An 18,432-nucleotide genomic window follows, 5' to 3' on the forward strand; every position below is an offset into this window, starting at 1 on the left:
TAGCACTAGAGGAACCTGATTAAAGAACAAGGTATGTGTGGTCCTAGGTGAAATAAGATTTGGGAAATGTATTTTTGGTATACTTGTGTACATGATATTAAAGATTCTCTTTTCGTAAATTACATATGTATTCTATGGATATTGATTTGATGACATAACATCCTATGCACTCTATGATATATATCTTTCCTCGATTCATTATAATACTTAAAATGTTGTTGGTTGATGTATTCGATGGATATTGATTGGTTTCTCATCAACAATTTGAAAATATAGATATTTAAAAACCAAATATTTATTTATTCTTCTTCCTGATCTTTATATTTGCATTGTAACAAGTTCCGAAGTATCTCTATCTCCTATAAATAATAGGGGAATATAGGATAAGGAGTTCTCTATGCGACCACAACAAAGAGCAGTACTACCTCCCTTTGCTCAACACTCGCATTAACCATACTAACCAAATACTGGATCACTTACAATCTTCCGTCAATTCAATATCTTTCTCTTTAATGTAATTAAAATGCAACAAACATACATTAAATGTCCATCATTCGAAGGCTATGCAGTTATTGTCAGCAAAAAAAGAGACAAAACATAACATGTCCAGAATTTTTTTTTCTGAAAACCAATATTTTCCAAAAAAGAAATATACATGAAAAATAATACCATTCAAAAAAGTTACAAAAGAAGGAAAAAATATACAAAAACCCCAAAATAGTCACTATGTGTCACAAGTGAGAAATGATACGTGTGTAAAGAAACTCATTCCACGTGTCAGGTAATCCAGGTAAACACCAATGAATACAATCTGCATAAACGGCAGGATCTGCTTTTTGGTCTGCGGTTAATAATTTACCCTGACGAATGGTGTAGATTGAGGTGTGTGCATCTTTTCGATACTCTGAAAGAGTAGTTATGTTGATGAAGTTCACTGGAACTTTCATTGATTTAATCACATCGGTTGCAACTGTGAAAAGTCGGCGGTCTGTACCCACGTTTGGCGGTGCGGTCACGTTTAGGATCGGACTTGTCTCCTTCGCGCATTTGATGCCGGCGGGGTTATTCCAGTCCAAGCTCCTAAATATTTTTTATTTGTTATCATAAGGTTGAAATAACTTATAATAAGCATTAAATATATAATATTTAGTGACTACTAACTATTTATTTCTTAGAACTCATGATAGTTTGACAAACTACATTTTTTTTTATCCATTTAGCTATTTAACAACTTTTTGTAGTGATTCAACCAAAATAAGTTATCTTGGCTACCGAGTTTTGAAAAAGGAAAAAGAAATAGTGAAAAAGTCAACGTGCTTTATATATTTTTATCAATTTAGCTGGATAATTTTCTTGATTGTTATAATAATTGTTTGATGGTTAATTCGATAAACGAAATAAAATTCCAGTGTGGCTAAATCAATAAATTGTGAAAACATATGATTTTTTTTCTTTTGTATTTTGTCATAATATCAAAACCCAAAAACCAAGAAACATGTCTATTTTAACAGTCAAACGAATATAATGGTTTAATTAATAAGGAATAGTTAAATGACCAAATTGATAAGATGTTAAATGTACATAGTTTTTATCTCGGATTTTGCCACATAGTTGAAGTGAAAAAAAAAAAAAAAAAAAAAAAAAAACTTGAAGCTGAATACGTATTCTAAACTCTGTATCATTAGGACAAACATGTGGGGACATATGTATAGTTGAAGTGTCACAACGTGTTGTGGGCTTACCATAAAGGGTGTGATTACAACTCATGTTTAACTAATTAATACGTTACTAATAGATTTAAAGCAACCAAATCCACCTAAACTACCATTTACTTATTCGAATAAAGGTTAAATGCAAGAAATAAAAACAAAACATCATTTAATTATTTATAAAAGCAACATACTTTCATTTATTTCTATTACAACATTGTAATTTCAAGGTTTTTATAATAAGACGTTGTACTTAAAAAATAATCTATTTCGTTATAACAATGAAAATCGTTTTGTATTTAGATGACACAGCTACCACTGAATATAGTTTTCAACGTATAATGTTGTAATAGAAGGAAACAGAAGCATGATACTATAATAAACAAATACATAAAGAAGTCCATTAATCTTTCTACATTTAACCTTTCAAACAATTATTACAAAACTTCTAACTTAAAATGTCAATTCTTAGATTAGGGTTTATATTTTTAAAATAGGTTAATATTGCATGCCATGTGAATACCATTTTTCTATAAAAATGGCATTACGTTATTTTAACGTAACATGTTATTGGGAATGAATTAAATTCTTAAAAGTGGGAACTTACTTTATATGAATAGGAGACATGCTATTGAAAAAGACCATGGTGCGATTAGGGTTTATATTTTTATCAACCCATTCGCCCCATGTTTTCAACACTCGTGCATATGCTAAAGGCCTCTCGATTTCATCGTATTCTGTTGCTCCTTCATCAAACGATCCTCTCCTGTTTCATCAAATTTATGATAATTTATTTGCAAATAAAATAAATTAATATAGGGAAAAATGTGAACTGAAAAAAAACGGTGAGAAATAAAGCTTACATCACTTTCATGTTTCTTGTGTTCATCCACCAAATATATGTGTTGAAGACCAAATAGTCAACATTTTTCCAATTTTGACCATGGCTATTGATTGATTCAGGCATGATGATTCTGTCTAGTATGCTGTGTATCTCTGGATCATCAGAGTTTGATTGAACCAAAAATGGGGCCCAATAAAATTCCACCGTGGCATTGTAATCCTGAAATAATTAAAAAAATTCAATGTTCAAACTTATAATAATCAAATACTTTAAATTCTCAGTTAAATATAATTAATCTTGCTAATATCTGTTATGATTATTGATTGACAATTTGAAAATTTTGGATTAGAGTTTTTGAAAAGAAAGCAAGTTATTTTCATTTGGGGGTAAATTATATTTTTGGCCTAGACTATAACTGATTTTTTCAATTTTTATCCAAAATAAGTTCTCTTGTAAATTTGGTGTTTGTTTGACATTTTATTAACGTTTTTGGTCCTTAACCACCAAAATATGACCAAAATTGAAAAAATTAGTTATAGTCAGGGACCAAAATAGTCATTTTATTTGGAAGAATGACAAAAAAAACGTTACAAACACCTCAAATGAGGACAATAATTTCAATAATAATAATAATAATAATTGGGACCAAATTGCAAAAAAAAAAACAGCTATACTCAGGGACCAAAATTGTAATTTACTCTTTCTATTGAAACTACTCCAAAATGAAAAACAGCCTTTATATTTCTATAGAATTCTGTCCTAGAGCAAGTACCAATTTTGCAAGTTTTGATATTTACAAGATTTGTAAAAACCCTCAAAAGTATATAGTAAAAACTTAACGTAGATTGTTGCTAACATTTTTTTTTTAATTTAATTTTCATGCACAATTTGATCAAAACTACTTGACTAATAATTAAATACATGAAACATTCCATGACAAAACCTCTCAATCGATGTCACAATCTTAATAAAAATAATACGTTTTTTTTTCCTTTTTTTTTTTTTTTTTTTTTTTTGCATAAAATATCTAAATTCATTTATTCTGAAGTTAAAATGCATACAATATGAAACTAATATAGGTCAATTTCACATTAGCTAATATATCTAAAATAAGCAACAAAAGAAACATTATTTAAATATAAAAAACAACTTAAAGTAAGTTGTTTAGTAGTTTAGCCTTTTATGTAAATCCATGGAGGAATCTTTGTAGGACCATTTGCTTTACTTTCATTAAATGCTAAAGACATCATTATGAAAAATGACTACAAAAGCTTTTTCCCTTCAAAAGCTTGAAGAAATTACGGTTTAAACTCGCTATCATTTATATTGGTAATTAAGTCGTATTATAAAAGTAAGACTTCAAAAAGCATAATAAATAATAAATAATCAAAGAGTAATAAATAATAAATAATCAAAGTCATAATAAGAAATAATCAAAAACTATCATTGTTTGAAAAAAAAAAGTGTCATCAAAGTATAAGCAACTTGAATATTTTATAAAAAAAATAACATTAAAATAAAGATACTTTATGAACAGACCATTATTATTGCTTACATTCCGATGGTACTTTTTTAAGCAATAAGTGACTTGTGAAAAAAACAAACAAATAGTCAACTACCCATCTAGGACATTCTTAATCTTTTATATAAGGATATTCCACTAATTTTATAGCATGCAATATAAGGACATTAAGGTTATTAAACAATTACACCCAACAAAAGTACCCTTTAAATTTAATTCCCTCCATGTTGGAGTAATGCTATGTCGTTTAAATTATTGGGTTTGATGATAAAATACAAGATAATTTTATTTTTTTAATAGTTCGTGTAACATAATATTATAAACTAGATAATGTAACAGACCATGAACTTTTCACTATTTTATCAAAAATTTAACCATTTTTTTATCATTTGATGTAACTATTTGTATTTTATAATGTACAACTAATTTACTATGAATGATTAAACACATTGTAAAGGATAAATAAAAAATGATGCAAGATAAGTTAGAATATTTCTAATTTACTATGAAACTCTTTGCATTAGACAAATTCCTAAACTTCATATTATATTATTCTATCAATTCCTAGAACTTTTACTTTTTGAATACGAATATTGAATCATTCTTGGAGAGAAGAAGAAGAAAGAAACCTCGATTCTGAAAATGGAGAGAGACCCTGTTTTGATCAAACTCTTTCTTCCTGAACTAACAACCGATTGAACCATGCACACCATTGATTCCCATTGATTTCTATTCAACGAATCTCCAACGAACATAAGCCTCTTGTTCTTCAATTTCTCCACCAACAATTTCCCTCTAAACCTTCATTTCATTTCCCCCAAAACACACAATTAAAATCATCAAGAATTCAGCAATTAATTTAATTTTAAAAAGTGGAAGAACAGAGTATGTGCTAACTTTGGCAAATTACAGTCTTTAGGCTGCCACCTCCACTTCTGATACATAGAATCTTTTCTCCCATTTTTCATACACGTAACCTGTTCAGTCAGAAATTCACACTCATCTTCTTTATACAAAGGGTGTGTCAAATCGTCAAAAACCCATTTCCCATCGAAAATATCGCAGCTTTCCGGTGGAAATTCGTCGTCTTCCGCCGTCAAGTCGGTGGTCTGTTGCTCATTCGGAAGTGGGTTTTCATGGGGATTGATTTTCTGAAACTGGAGTGTAGAGAACGGGAATTTTGTTAGTGATTTAACGTCTTCGTTGTAGAAGATGATTCCGATGAGGAAAACAGAGAGGAGGACGGCGGAAACAGAGAGGTGGTTATTTTTCCGGTAGTTCATGGCGGCGGTGTAGGGAAAGAGAAAGAGAGGGATTTTCCGACGGAGGAGAGAGAGAAGATGTTGAAGATGTAGAGAGAAACAAAAAGAGCGACATTTATGGGGAAATTGAGGATGAATTTGGTGAAAGGTGATTGTCTATAATGAATTGGTGGATGAAGTGTTGGTTTTTTGAGGATTTTGCTTAAAAAATTCCACTGTTCTAACAACTTTCTTGAATCTCCATTTCTGGTTTTAGAGAGAGAAAGAGGAGGAGGAGGAGGAGTGAGAAGAAAGGGTCGTGGGAAGTGGGTGTCATGCATCCTTTTCACAGCCGGTGATGAGAGGTACTCTTGTTTCTGAATAAATGGAAAATTTCTAATTGTGTTTTGTCTTTTTTTGTGTTAAAGAGTCTATTGCCTCCTTCAACAAGCCACGATCTTTTGTCTGAAATATAGTTTAATAAAGATTTTATATTAAACATAAAATATATTTAAAATGAAACAAAATCAAGAAACATATTGATAAATTGATAAATCCATAATATATGCCGGTTGTGATAAATAACTTATGCTGGTTTTTTTTATGAAAAGAAAACAACTTCTTTTTCAAAAATATAAAGGTTTAAATTAACGGACAATAAAGTAAAAATACCAAAATATTAATGCTGTTGAACATCATGCTAACATGTTTACTATTTATATAGACATTATTAATCTTATAGCATCCACAACAGAGTATGTTGGTGGAGGTTATTCATAAAAAAAGACTTTAAAATGAGAAAGTTGATTCGATTTTCAGGAGAGAAAAAACATTTTAGTTTGTTTATTTATATTTATGGAAGTAATAATAAATTGTTTATTTGTAATTGATAGTTAATTTATTTAAGAAATACAATCATCGAAAAAAGATTAAAATTTATAAATGGTCTTTTTTATTTTTTAGATTCTTATTTTTAGTCCTTAATTTTTTATTTTTTTTATTTCATGGAATTTCATGTAGTTTCAATTTTTATTGTAAACTTTTATACCATTTTTAATTTATTTTAATTATATTTTCCTTTCTAGTTAGTTTAGAATATATATTAATACTAATATTATTATTAAATAAGAAAGGGCTTCCACCATTATCACCACAGTGCACCACCATTACCACAACCGTCTACTACCAACCCCACCGTCCACCATCACCCAACTGTTGTCACTGACACTCTGTTCGGGGTTCCAAACTCAGTGATGGAAAGTAGGGGTGAGCATTTGGATTGGTGGACCGAACCGGACGGGGGAACCGGACCAGATCGGACCGGTGAACCGGACCGGACCGGACCGTACCGTTTTTTTGGACCCCCAGGCCGGTTCTCGGTTCTAGGAATTCATCAAAACCGGTCCGGTTTTTTTCCCGGTCCGGTCCGGTTTTTATCGGGTTTAGAACCGGTTGGACCCGATTTAAAAATAAATTGTAATCTGTGAATTTTTTTAAACAACCATAACTCATTCGTTTTAAGTCGGATTGACACGCGGTTTTTCCAGCATTTAATTTACAGTTTTTACATGAATTTAGACTATAATTTTATTGATTTTGGTATTATATTCAATAAGTTACAGTCTTTTAAAGTTGAGATATCAAAGCTGAAAATTTTCAGCATTTCAGCAAGATTTTTAAAATTTTGTAATCTGTGAATTTTTTAAACAACCATAACTCATTCGTTTTAAGTCGGATTGACCTGCGGGTTTTTCCAACATTTAGTTTACAGTTTGTAGATGAATTTAGACTATAATTTTGTTGATTTTGGTATTATATTTAGTGAGTTACAGTCCTTCAAAGTTGAGCTATCAAAGCTGAAAAGTTTCAGCTTTTCAACATTTTTAAAATTTTATAATCTGTGAAAATTTTTAAACAACCATAACTCATTCGTTTTAAGTCTGATTGACATGCAGGTTTTTCTAACGTTTAGTTTACAATTTGTAGATGAATTTAGACTATAATTTTGTTGATTTTGGTATACATTCAATAAGTTACAGTCTTGTTGAACTTGATTCATATGAAAGGGATCTTGGTGAACTTGATCTATATGTTAGTTGCTTTTATTTGGAAAATTAATTTTGCAAGTTATAATATTATAACATCAATGTAGATTACTTATGCATGAAACGGAAACGTAATCATTTTTACAAGTTGTATCGTATCAAACCCAACAATATATTTGTTTTAACGAGTTCTATCAAACCCAAAAACTTATTTTAACGAATTGTACTCTATGCAATTAAAGTTGTACCGGTCCAAACGGGACCAAGAACCGAAAAACCCGGACCTGGACCCGGACCCGGACCCGGACACGGACACGGACACGACTCATCCAATCCGGTCCACGGTCCACAATATTCTCTATAATCGGTCCGGTCCAAGAGCCGGTCTGGTCCGGTCCGGTCCGGTTCGGTCCAAATGCTCACCCCTAATGGAAAGTAAATACAAGGGTTATGCTTGTTGTGAGACTTAATCCAACGCTAACGATAACCATGTACCATCTGTATCTGCATTCCTGAAAGTACCCCTCTTTCTTTCAAAAGGATTCGCGACATGTCAAACCCTGTTTGGTTGTTTGTTTGTTTGTTTTTTTTTGTGCATTGAATTAAGCCACACACTCCACTACTTGTATGAAGAAAGGAGGCAGGTGGGAGGGGGGGGGGGGGATTTGACTGTTGCCAACGTTCACATGAAGTAAGTTGAGAAGAGGAAGATGCATTGGAGTGGTACAACACCACCCGAGGCAATTTTCATGTTGGTACCATGTGTACCGTAGCTCCTTGCTGAGCTTCCAACATCAACATCGATTCATCTGAAGAGCGTTTTTAGCACAATACAATATTTGTTATTTTCTGTTATTTATTTCAAATTTGTTTTTAATAATAATAATAATAATAATAATAATAATAATAATAATTATTATTATTATTATTATTATTATTATTATTATTATTATTATTATCATTATTATTATTATTATCATTATTATTACTCCATTTTGTTTGAATACATTATTTAAAATTATAATTTAATTTTATAATAATTTTCAAACATTCAAATATATTATTAATTACAAAACATGAATTTAGATAAAAACACATATACAAATATAACGTTAGGAGGAGTACCATCATAAAATAATCATTTTTACGATATAGATTATTATAAAATAAATTTTGCTTTACAAAAATATTTTTTCAATGTGGAATGATGAAAATGACATTTAAAAAATTAGCATTGAAGATGACCATAGTTATATTTTAATAAGTAGAAAGGTGAAAAATATGATTCACAAAATATTTTAAAAAGTAGACGAATGAAAAATGTTATTTATGATCTATGAAGTTGAGAGATGCCAACCGTCATTGGAAATACCAAGTGGGTATTTTAAATTATTTTTTGAACTTCAAAAATGATTTTGGAAAAAAGTTTTTATTGACATATAGTGGTGAAAAAAAAGTTTTCGAAAAAAAAAATTTGATTAGTTTTTATGATTGCAAAAGTAAATACTTTAAAAAAATGTTTGACTTAAAATCTCTTTTTTGAAGGTATTATGGGTGAAAAGTAAAAGAAGTTTCAAAAAATTAAGATTTACATGCTTTTCAAAACTTCTTTTTCAAGAATTTTTATAACTAATGGAAAAGTCATTCTCAAAATCCTTTTGAGATTGCCAAACATATTTTTTTTTTGAATTATTAGCTTTTTAAAAAGTCAATAAATTGTTTTGAAAAACAGTCCCCACAGGGGCGGAACACAGTCGTTATAACTAGCGGGGCGAAATCAATACTTATAAAAAATAAAAATCTTTGATGGCCTTTTCGGATTTTGATTAGGATTGACATGTTTTTCTTTTAAAAAGTTATTAATTGTGGGTTGTTTTTTCATATAACTAGCAATTAATAAATAATAAATATTCTCTTTAAAAAAATAAATAATAAAATAAACTAAAAATCAATAAATAAAGTATAGCACTATAGCAGATAAATACATTTTTATAAAAGTTAATGAAATTTTTTTAATAATTCTATCAAGCTTAAATATTTAATATATTTTAATCTTAACTATTCCATAATTCCATTATAAACTAATGCATAATATAATTCTTTTAGTGTTTTTATGTGTAAATTTCCATCGTACACTAATAAATATATTTTACTTATAACGTTTTTATATTGCTTTTATATATTGAAATTCAAAAACAATAAGTAATATGGGTAAATTAAAGTAAATGTTATCAATAATCTACTATAATAAATAAAGATAATTTTGCCACATGTCAATCTCTAATTAGTTGTGACACTTGTCATAGATTTTAAATAAATAATATGCACATGTCAATTTATGGTTTTTGTTTTCAATTTTTAAAAATAAAAAGACACATAATACTTATATTTATATATGTAAAGTATTAAATATAATAAATATGATCCTAAATTGCAATTAGAATGTTTTTTCATTCCTTATTTCAAAAATCTATTTTAAAAAATACTTATTGTTTACATTTTAATATTTTATTTTTTTAATCAACCCGTATAATATACGGGTTTTACACCTAGTAAAAATATAAAATAAGACCTATAGACTTTTTACAGTGTAGCATGTACTAGATATCAGTATTCACACTCCATCAGGCACATCATTTATTGTTCACACTTTCCAGGCATCATTATCTTCTTATTTCATATAGTGAAAGAAAGATCGAGAAAAAGAGAGAAAAAAAATGAAAAGAAACATTGTAAAAGTAAGGGAAAAATACTTGTAGTATAGATTACTCTTAAGAATAAGAGATCTGAAACTATTAGAGGGAAAAGCAGAGAGCGGCAGCCGGTAGCCGGCAGAACGCACATCGGAGAAGCGAGAGTCCAGACATTATCCGGTGAGATTCATAAGCTTCCGGTGAGATTTGGACGTTTTCTGGCTTCGAAAGTTTCTGGGTCTTAATGTTTTTCTTAAACGCAAATCTTGATTTTAGAATTATGTATATTGGATTACAATTTTTTATTTTCTAGAGAGTTGAAGGATTGTTTCCTAGTTTAATTAGTTACGATTTCTTTTGATTTTATCAAAGATTTTCGGATGTTTGTTTAAGTTGCTTTTTAATTCAGATTCTTGGTTGATAAGTAAATTGTATAACTTATAGTACATGTAAAAGCTTAAAGCTGGGGGGCCTAATTAGCACATTTTTGTGATCATTGGATCGTTTAATATAAAAACAATATATATAGGTATTAGAAACTTTAAAACCGGGGAGGCATGGCCCCTCCGGCCCCCTCTTACGGTCCGCCACTGAGTCCCCAAACACCCTTTTAGTTAATTATTTTGTAAAATGTGAATAATTTCCATCATTTTAATACTAAGTAAACATCATGAGAATCATGGTAATAGTTATAATAAATGTCTTCTTAAAAGTTGATAATTTTTTTTTTGTTACAAAGTGTAACCAATTTTCAAAAATAGATATATTATTTAAGAGAAGTGAAGGCAAAGAAAAACTTATACTTGAAATACTAAGTGCATGCGTATTTTGAAAGCTACGGCAAGCAACTACTACTTAGAGAAGTTGTATCTTCTTTCTCAATCTTTCTCACATTCCTAGTTAGAAATTTTTTACCTATATATGTGTATAAAAACTAGAAAGTATTTAAAAAATGTTGAAATCAGACCAATCTATAGGCTTGTACTGTTGTACACATCATGCAGTGAACGATAAACCTAATACCTTCCTACTCATTTTAACCATACTAGCATTTGCACACGAAGAACGTCATCTTACGCCTATTGTGGTTCAGAGATGCACAAAAACCAGAAATTTAATTGGGACAGTGAAAACAGAGCAATCCTGCAACATGCAGTGACTTGTACGTCATGCATCAAAGCCATACATTTAGATCAATTTTCATCATCTCAAGATGAGGGTGCACTTTATATTGAATACCACTAGATTTCATCTAAATCGAACATACATCAGAAAATTTTGGAAAAGCTTGAGGTGATTATGTGGATAAGTAGCAACGTGATTACGTGAATACCAAACTAGCTAGCTGCAAAAAGATAGATAACCTGATGATGTTCTTTTACTAAGTTAGACAACATTTTGAAGAACCCAAATATCAAAAGCCATTTTTGTTACACCCATACAACAACAATACCCAAAACAAATCCCATATAGTATACGTTCGGTTTTTGACTTGAAAAAAACAAACCACCGGTTTCAAACTTTTTGGATTTCTTTGGTTTTTTTACTTTTATATATACTTTGGGTTTCTTCATTGACCGTTGCTAATAAAATATAAAAGAAAAAAAAAACAAGTATTTTACAAAAATAATACAAGAAGACCTTAGCATGTTATATGAATTTTCACTTGAAATCATAAATGTATGTTTGTTATTAGGTCCATGAGATCAGATCAGGTATTGTTTTCTTTATAATTGTTTTTGACAAACAAAAAACAATTAAAGAATAACGACGAACAAACAATCCAATCCGATAAAAAAAAAAAGAAAAAGCTATTCAAAATTTTCTAGTTCTTACATTAATTTTTCCGTGTTACCTCTCGCAACCATTTTTTTCCTGAAGATATGACAATATATGAAGAATAAATGTAATGTAACATCCGGATCCTTGGAGGTAATTTAGTATAAATTATTTGTGTATTTGTATATTTTGGATTTTGGGCAGCACCACGTCGTGGTGGAGCCTCGCCACGACATGTCAATAGCATATAAGCCGCGGGGAATTAATGAACCACCACGACGTGGTGGTCGCTATTGGAGAAAACCCTAAAGTTTAAGGGTTTGAGTCATATTTAAACAAACTTAACCTCTTATAGTCTCCCTTCCATCAGCCTCCATCCCTCATAATCGTCCCTTGCAAACCCTAGACCTCTTGTGTGTTTTGGTTCTTGTGAAGAAAGAAGGTGGTGGTAAATCATCTTAGGAGTTCAAAGCAACGTAGATCCGGAAGTTAGTCTTTCTCAAACATCTCTAGGAGGTATAAAGCCTTCATCTTGATGAGTAAATTAATAGATCTATAGATTTTGTCCACCCTTTTCTATGTCTTGTTGTCTTGAGTAGTTTGGTCTCATAAAGCTTTTAACTTTATGGATCTCCATGCCTTTGGGAGTAATTGGTGCTCTAGATCTAGACTAGGATTGAGTTGTAAGACCATGCACGGATCTTGGACTTTTTGCATTATTTTTTTGACCTAATAAGAGTTCAAGACATGCATGTCTGAAAAGCACAGATTTTTATAATGAGAATGGTGTTAGAAACTCTTCTGGAGTTGTTGGAAAAGTGACCTTATAAATTAATTGTTTTTTGCTTAAGCCATGTGGTGTTTTGGTCCATAAAGTTGAGATCTGTACACCTTGGAGTGTTCTAAGGGATAAAGACTTTATCCATCTAGACCATAAAATGGATCTGATATGTGTTGGAGAATCCTTGGAATTGAAGAAAACAACTTAATTCGTTAAGTTGTTGAAAACCCAGTGGTAAAGGTCACCACGACGTGGCGGCTAGGTTGGCAACGACTATTTTGTCGTATCGACACCACGACGTGGCGGTCAGTCTGTTGACTTTTTAGCTTTGACTAGGGTTTGACCAATTTTGACTAAGGGGTATTTTGGGCATTTTGATATTAACTTTAAGTTGGTCCATGATTTGAATAATAGGTGTCGGGTAGAGCCGGTATTCGGAGCAGGGATTATTCAGCTTTTGTTCGGACTGAGAGGTGAGTTTTTCTCACTATACTCATGGGTCGAAGGCACCAATGTCGGCCCACTAGATTATGTATCCTGGTTAGAGGATAGTACTATGCTAGTATATTACTGCTTAGTAGATCTTCATGATATATGTATTTGTTGGTTATGTGTTTATGTTTATTTGTTACATATGTCGACATATTGTGGTTGGGTTGAGGCGATCCTGTTTTGTGCTGCGAGGCGGTCCAGTCAGGCCGAAGGCTCGTAGAGCGGTCCAGATAGGTTGTAGGCCCTGCAAGGCGGTATAGTCAGGCTGAAGGCTCATATTTACATGCTTTGATTTTTATGTTGTGTGATGGTACTTTGGGGGAACTCACTAAGCTTTGACTTATAGTTTTAGTTTATGGTTTCAGGTACTTTAGATCATGGGAAAGCGAATGCTTGATCGTACACATCTTCCTATTTTCATGATATTGATTTTTGGGACACTCTGATATGACTTACTTTTTAGACAATGGTTCTTGTTGTGTAAACATTTATGGATAATGGTTGTTTTTAAAAAATTTAAAATTTTTATTATTTTTGGAGTGTTACAAGTTGGTATCAAGCCTTGGTTTAAGAGAATTGGATGAACATTCGTGTGAATCCAGACTCAAACTAGGGAATTGCAAAAGTTTTTAAAATGGTTTTCAAAATGGTTTTCAAAATTGTTTTCAAAAGTAACCAATGAAGGATGCAATGTGTACGATCAGCCGGGACAAGAGAGTATACCCCAAGTTACCTATATGGTTATTTGATATTATGTTTATGGTAGGACAACATGCTAGTAGTAAGCTAGGGATCTTCAGGAATTGCATGATAGAATTACCTAATATATGATGCCTGATAGCCTAGGGTTATTTATTGTATGTCATTGACATCATTACTGTAGTTTCTTAGTGTATGCATCATGGTTGTACATAACTAAGATTTTATAGCATGAGAATGTTTGGTTTAGCCTTATTTCATGTTCTTGTCTGATGAAGGGCTTAGGGTAGAATCAAGTATTCGACTGTCTATAGGATCCGGTGTTATGTATGGTTAACATATGCGAGTGTTGTAGGGTTGGTAGAAGTTTCATGGATGAGCAGAAATGTGAGCAATCAGCCAGATGAGGAGTGTTTAGCCGCTCTCGAGAGAGTGAAGATAGGACCTATGCGTATCCTAGTTGTTGTATCTGTTTAGAGCAGTTGTGACGACCCTTTAAGACAAATATTGGTAGGTATGGAAGGTAGTATGGGCCCGTACTACTGAAAGCACATGACCCGTACGCATAACAAGGAAGTCACAAACCCTAAAGGTTTAGTCTTGTATCGTGTTTATAGCTATGTGAATTGTGGCAATTCTGATATATTCTGGTTTATTTTCAGTATGGTGCTTATGAGAGGATCTAGTTCTGGGTCTGGAGCGGGTGGCTAAGATAGGTCAGGTTTAACTAATGATCAGATTAGGGAGATCATCGCCACTGAGGTGGCTGCTGCTGTTTGGAGGTCTATGCCGGAGATGTTTGGGTCTATCAAGACCACCATGATTGAGCTTTTCGACGATACTTATGTTGTACTTTTTGAGGTTGTTGTTACTGCAGCTACCACGACTGTTGCTACTGCGGGGATTCGAGGGAAGAGAGTTTTCCAGTACCGGGACTTCGACAATACGAAGCCCCCGGTGTTCGATGGAGTTCAGGACCCGATTGTGGTGTAACAACCCGTTATTTCAAGCCAATGTAAATCAAACTTATTCAAATAAAAGTCTAAACTACAACCGTATACAAGTGAATCCACATAATAATATTGATGCATTAAGAACTTTAAATAACATAAGGACATGTTTATATACTTATTATATGACTATACCTTGGGAAAACATACTTATATAAGTTATAAATACTTATATATTTAAAACCATGCAAATATATGTTTAAATAAGATAAAATGAGTCTACATAAGTCAAAAGGTGAAGTTATAATCCAAATTTAACACCTTACATAGGTGTTTACGGTCTAAGAAATCTAGAATCAAGGTGTTTACGGTCCAAGTAATCATGAATCAAGTGTGTTTTTGGTCATAAGCTTCTAGAAATAAGGGCTTACGGTTTGAGCATCTAATACCATCTTGTGTTCACGGTTTGGTGTCCTCCACTAGGACCGAAATCACCCCATGAGCACACCTTAGGACCGTAATCTATTCCTTGTTTGGTTGTGGGCTTGGGGTAGAATTATTTATTCGACTGTCTATTTAATCATAATTATATAAATATTATATTTATATAAGTATAAAATCATTTTAAACTTGTTAAACGAAAATATAATATTTGCAAGCTATCTTAATACCATTCGGGTATAAATGTTGAATTTCACGGGACAACCGTATCACAAAATTTTCGATTTAAACTTACCAAATTATTAACAATACAAAGGTTTCTATTTCAGTAAAACACAAACATATAAACTATAATAGGTATAGTTTATGGAACTTACATGTTGCTTTTCAAAGTTCAGAATAATTTACGGAAAACAAACATATAAACTATATTAAATATAGTTTAGGAGATATACTTACAGTTTATTTATTTCAAAGTAATTTTTCATTATTATACACGTAACCGTCAATATAGTATTTGTGAGACTTACTTCAAGTACTTATCCAAGTACCAACCAAGTCCTGAAATTATAACCAGAGTCTCTTGGAGGGAGAGCGTGAAACTTGTGTATAGATCTATACAAGACTGACAATCCCGCACCTGAGCTGCTTACAACAGCTAGGTCGGCAGGCCTGAGGTGACAAATGTCGTACCGTTTGCGACGCCTGAAGAACGTCGTGTTCAGGCCATCTTAGGTCATCAAGCATGGTTATGATAACTCACAATTTGGTATTGAATAATACGATTAGTGTAAGAATAAGTAAACATCTTCACACAGTTTTATTAAATAATAAAACTATAATACAGTATTTTACAAATACAAATACAGAATACTAAGTAAGTACAGAGAAAACATACTTTTCATGGTTTCATATGGATTAAAACTATAGCATACTATATCAGAGGACGATAACATTTACACGTTTTGAGTACAACATATTACAATAGAAAATATAGGATTTTCTGGGAAAAACATGTTTACATTTTCAAAGAACAACGACTGATTTCAATTACAAACATGCTTATAAACTCACCAACTTAATTATTGACACTCTTTTCAAAACTACTTGTATTCTCAGGAAATCAGTAAACAAGTATCCACAGGTTTTGAGAAGACGGAGCTTCATAGACTCATGTATTTTCATTTTTGCTATACATTTTGGTGTCAATATACAATGATTTGAACACATATGTAGTAACGTATACTTTATCAATACATGGTTGTTGTACTTTGATTACTATTATGCAATTGTTGTGATACTGTACATGACGTCCTCCGCCCCCGAATGTTTTTGCCGTTCCGGTTTGGGGGTGTGACAGATTGGTATCAAAGCATTGTTTATAGTGAACTAAGTATATCAAACCATAAAAGATATACAACTATAAATACAATGGGGCTAAAATGCTCTGACTAAAAGTATACTTTTAAAATCTGAGTATTTTATAAGAAGTATACTAACATGCATACATACAAGAAACAATATCACAGTGAAAACTACATAAAAGTATTTAGATGTTGGACACTGCAGTTAAAGGTGGACAGTTATGTAATCATATCTGAGATAAATATAGCCTGATCAACTATATTTATTTGAGATACGACTAACATGTGTTTGGGAGTGATCGTGGTGTTGCAACAAGTCTAAAACTTACCAAATCTATATACCAGAAGAACTTTAGAACCAAACATAAGGTTAAAATACTATAGGAGTAGTTTAGAGCACTATAACATTGAAACCACAATATTCAAGAAGGTCTTTCTTACTAAAATTAATCATGTGAAACAAAGGACTCCTACTGGTGGATCTATAGTTACAAAGTGTATACAAGAGTTATGTATAATTAAGATTGTATAGACTTAGAATTGGTGATTTAGCTTTACTTCCTGTTCCTTGTTTGGTTGTGGACTTAGAGTAGAATCATTTATTCAAAGGTTTATTTGGTTTTAATTATATATAATTCGTATGCACTATGTGATTATAGGGGGACCCTGTATGAGTTATACTATACAAATTCCTTATAAGTGTTACCATAAATCCCATAATCTGAAGTTGTGATTGTTTACTTATATTAGTAAACTTCTATTGTAAATCGCAGAACACTATGAAAGTCAGGATATGATATGATATGTTTAGAACTAAGATATATCTTATTCAATATCACCTGACTCATAACTCCTATAGAGGACTTACCAATATTTCCTCTCTAAATCTTATAGAAAAAGATGCGGCCACGTAAATAAAATAGACGTTTCAACAACAATCCACCAATTCCACCACCTCCACATTATGATCCTGCTGTCTTCCAAGCAGCAGTAACCGCCGTCGTGGCTGCTGCCATGACACAAATTAACGCGAGTGGTACTATTGGAGCCGGTAGCGGTGCTCACAACTTTAATCACGGGGAAAGTCTTGGACACCCAAGGGAGTGTTCTTATAAGGATTTTACGAATGCTAAACCCAAATCCTTTGATGGCACCGGAGGTGTCATTGCTATGACTCGCTGATTCGAGAAAACCGAATCGGTGTTTGAAATCTGTGCATGCCCTGATACTAGCAAAGTGAAGTTTACAACATGCACTTTCTTGGATAGAGCTCTCTCTTGGTGGAACGACTATGTTAAGTCGTTATCTCTCAAGTAGCCAATGCCATGAGCTGGGAAGACTTAAAAGTTCTGATGCTAGCAGAATATTGTCCTCGTGGCGAAATATAAAAGTTAGAGCAGGAACTCTGGAGTCTGACGATGAAGGACTCCAATATTGCTGCATATACTGCCAGATTCAGTGGTCTGGCTCTACTGTGTCCCGGGACGGTCACCCCGGAGAGTAAGAAGGTGGAGAGATACATCTGGGGGTTAACTCCCCCGACTCAAGGAAACGTTATTGCCACCAATCCACTTACATTTAGTAGTGCCAAGTGTCTGGCTCAGACACTTGTAGATCATGGAGTTCGTTAAGGCTCCATGCCACCCGTTTCTGAAAAGCCCAAAGAAGGAGGTAGCAAAAAGAAGTTCTGGAATAAACGAAAGGGGCAATCACCGCAAGAGCCTTCTAAGAAGCAACAGACTGTGGCAGTACACATTGCTATTGTTCCTGATGTTGTTCCTACTGTTGGATTAGTGTCTAAGTCCATAACTATTTTGGTATGTACTTGACCCGATGGTGCATGGTCCTTTTGGGTTGCCTTCACCAAAGCAA

At 32.3% G+C, this 18,432-nt stretch overlaps 1 protein-coding gene across 1 annotated transcript; it reads right to left on the reverse strand.

Moving 5' to 3' along the window:
• Positions 1-634: 634 nt before the first annotated feature.
• Positions 635-5,700, reverse strand: LOC145138607 (xylan O-acetyltransferase 1-like). Its single transcript, XM_079072664.1, has 5 exons — positions 4,973-5,700; positions 4,705-4,876; positions 2,573-2,772; positions 2,317-2,475; positions 635-1,080 (listed from the first exon to the last, which is right to left on the reverse strand). The coding sequence occupies exons 1-5, from the start codon at positions 5,356-5,358 to the stop codon at positions 732-734; spliced, it is 1,266 nt and encodes a 421-aa protein (XP_078928790.1). The 5' UTR covers positions 5,359-5,700; the 3' UTR covers positions 635-731.
• Positions 5,701-18,432: the final 12,732 nt, after the last annotated feature.

This window comes from Lactuca virosa, chromosome 9 (genome assembly GCF_052849685.1).
Source record: "Lactuca virosa cultivar CGN04683 chromosome 9, Lactuca_virosa_CGN04683_v6, whole genome shotgun sequence".
NCBI lineage: Eukaryota > Viridiplantae > Streptophyta > Magnoliopsida > Asterales > Asteraceae > Lactuca > Lactuca virosa.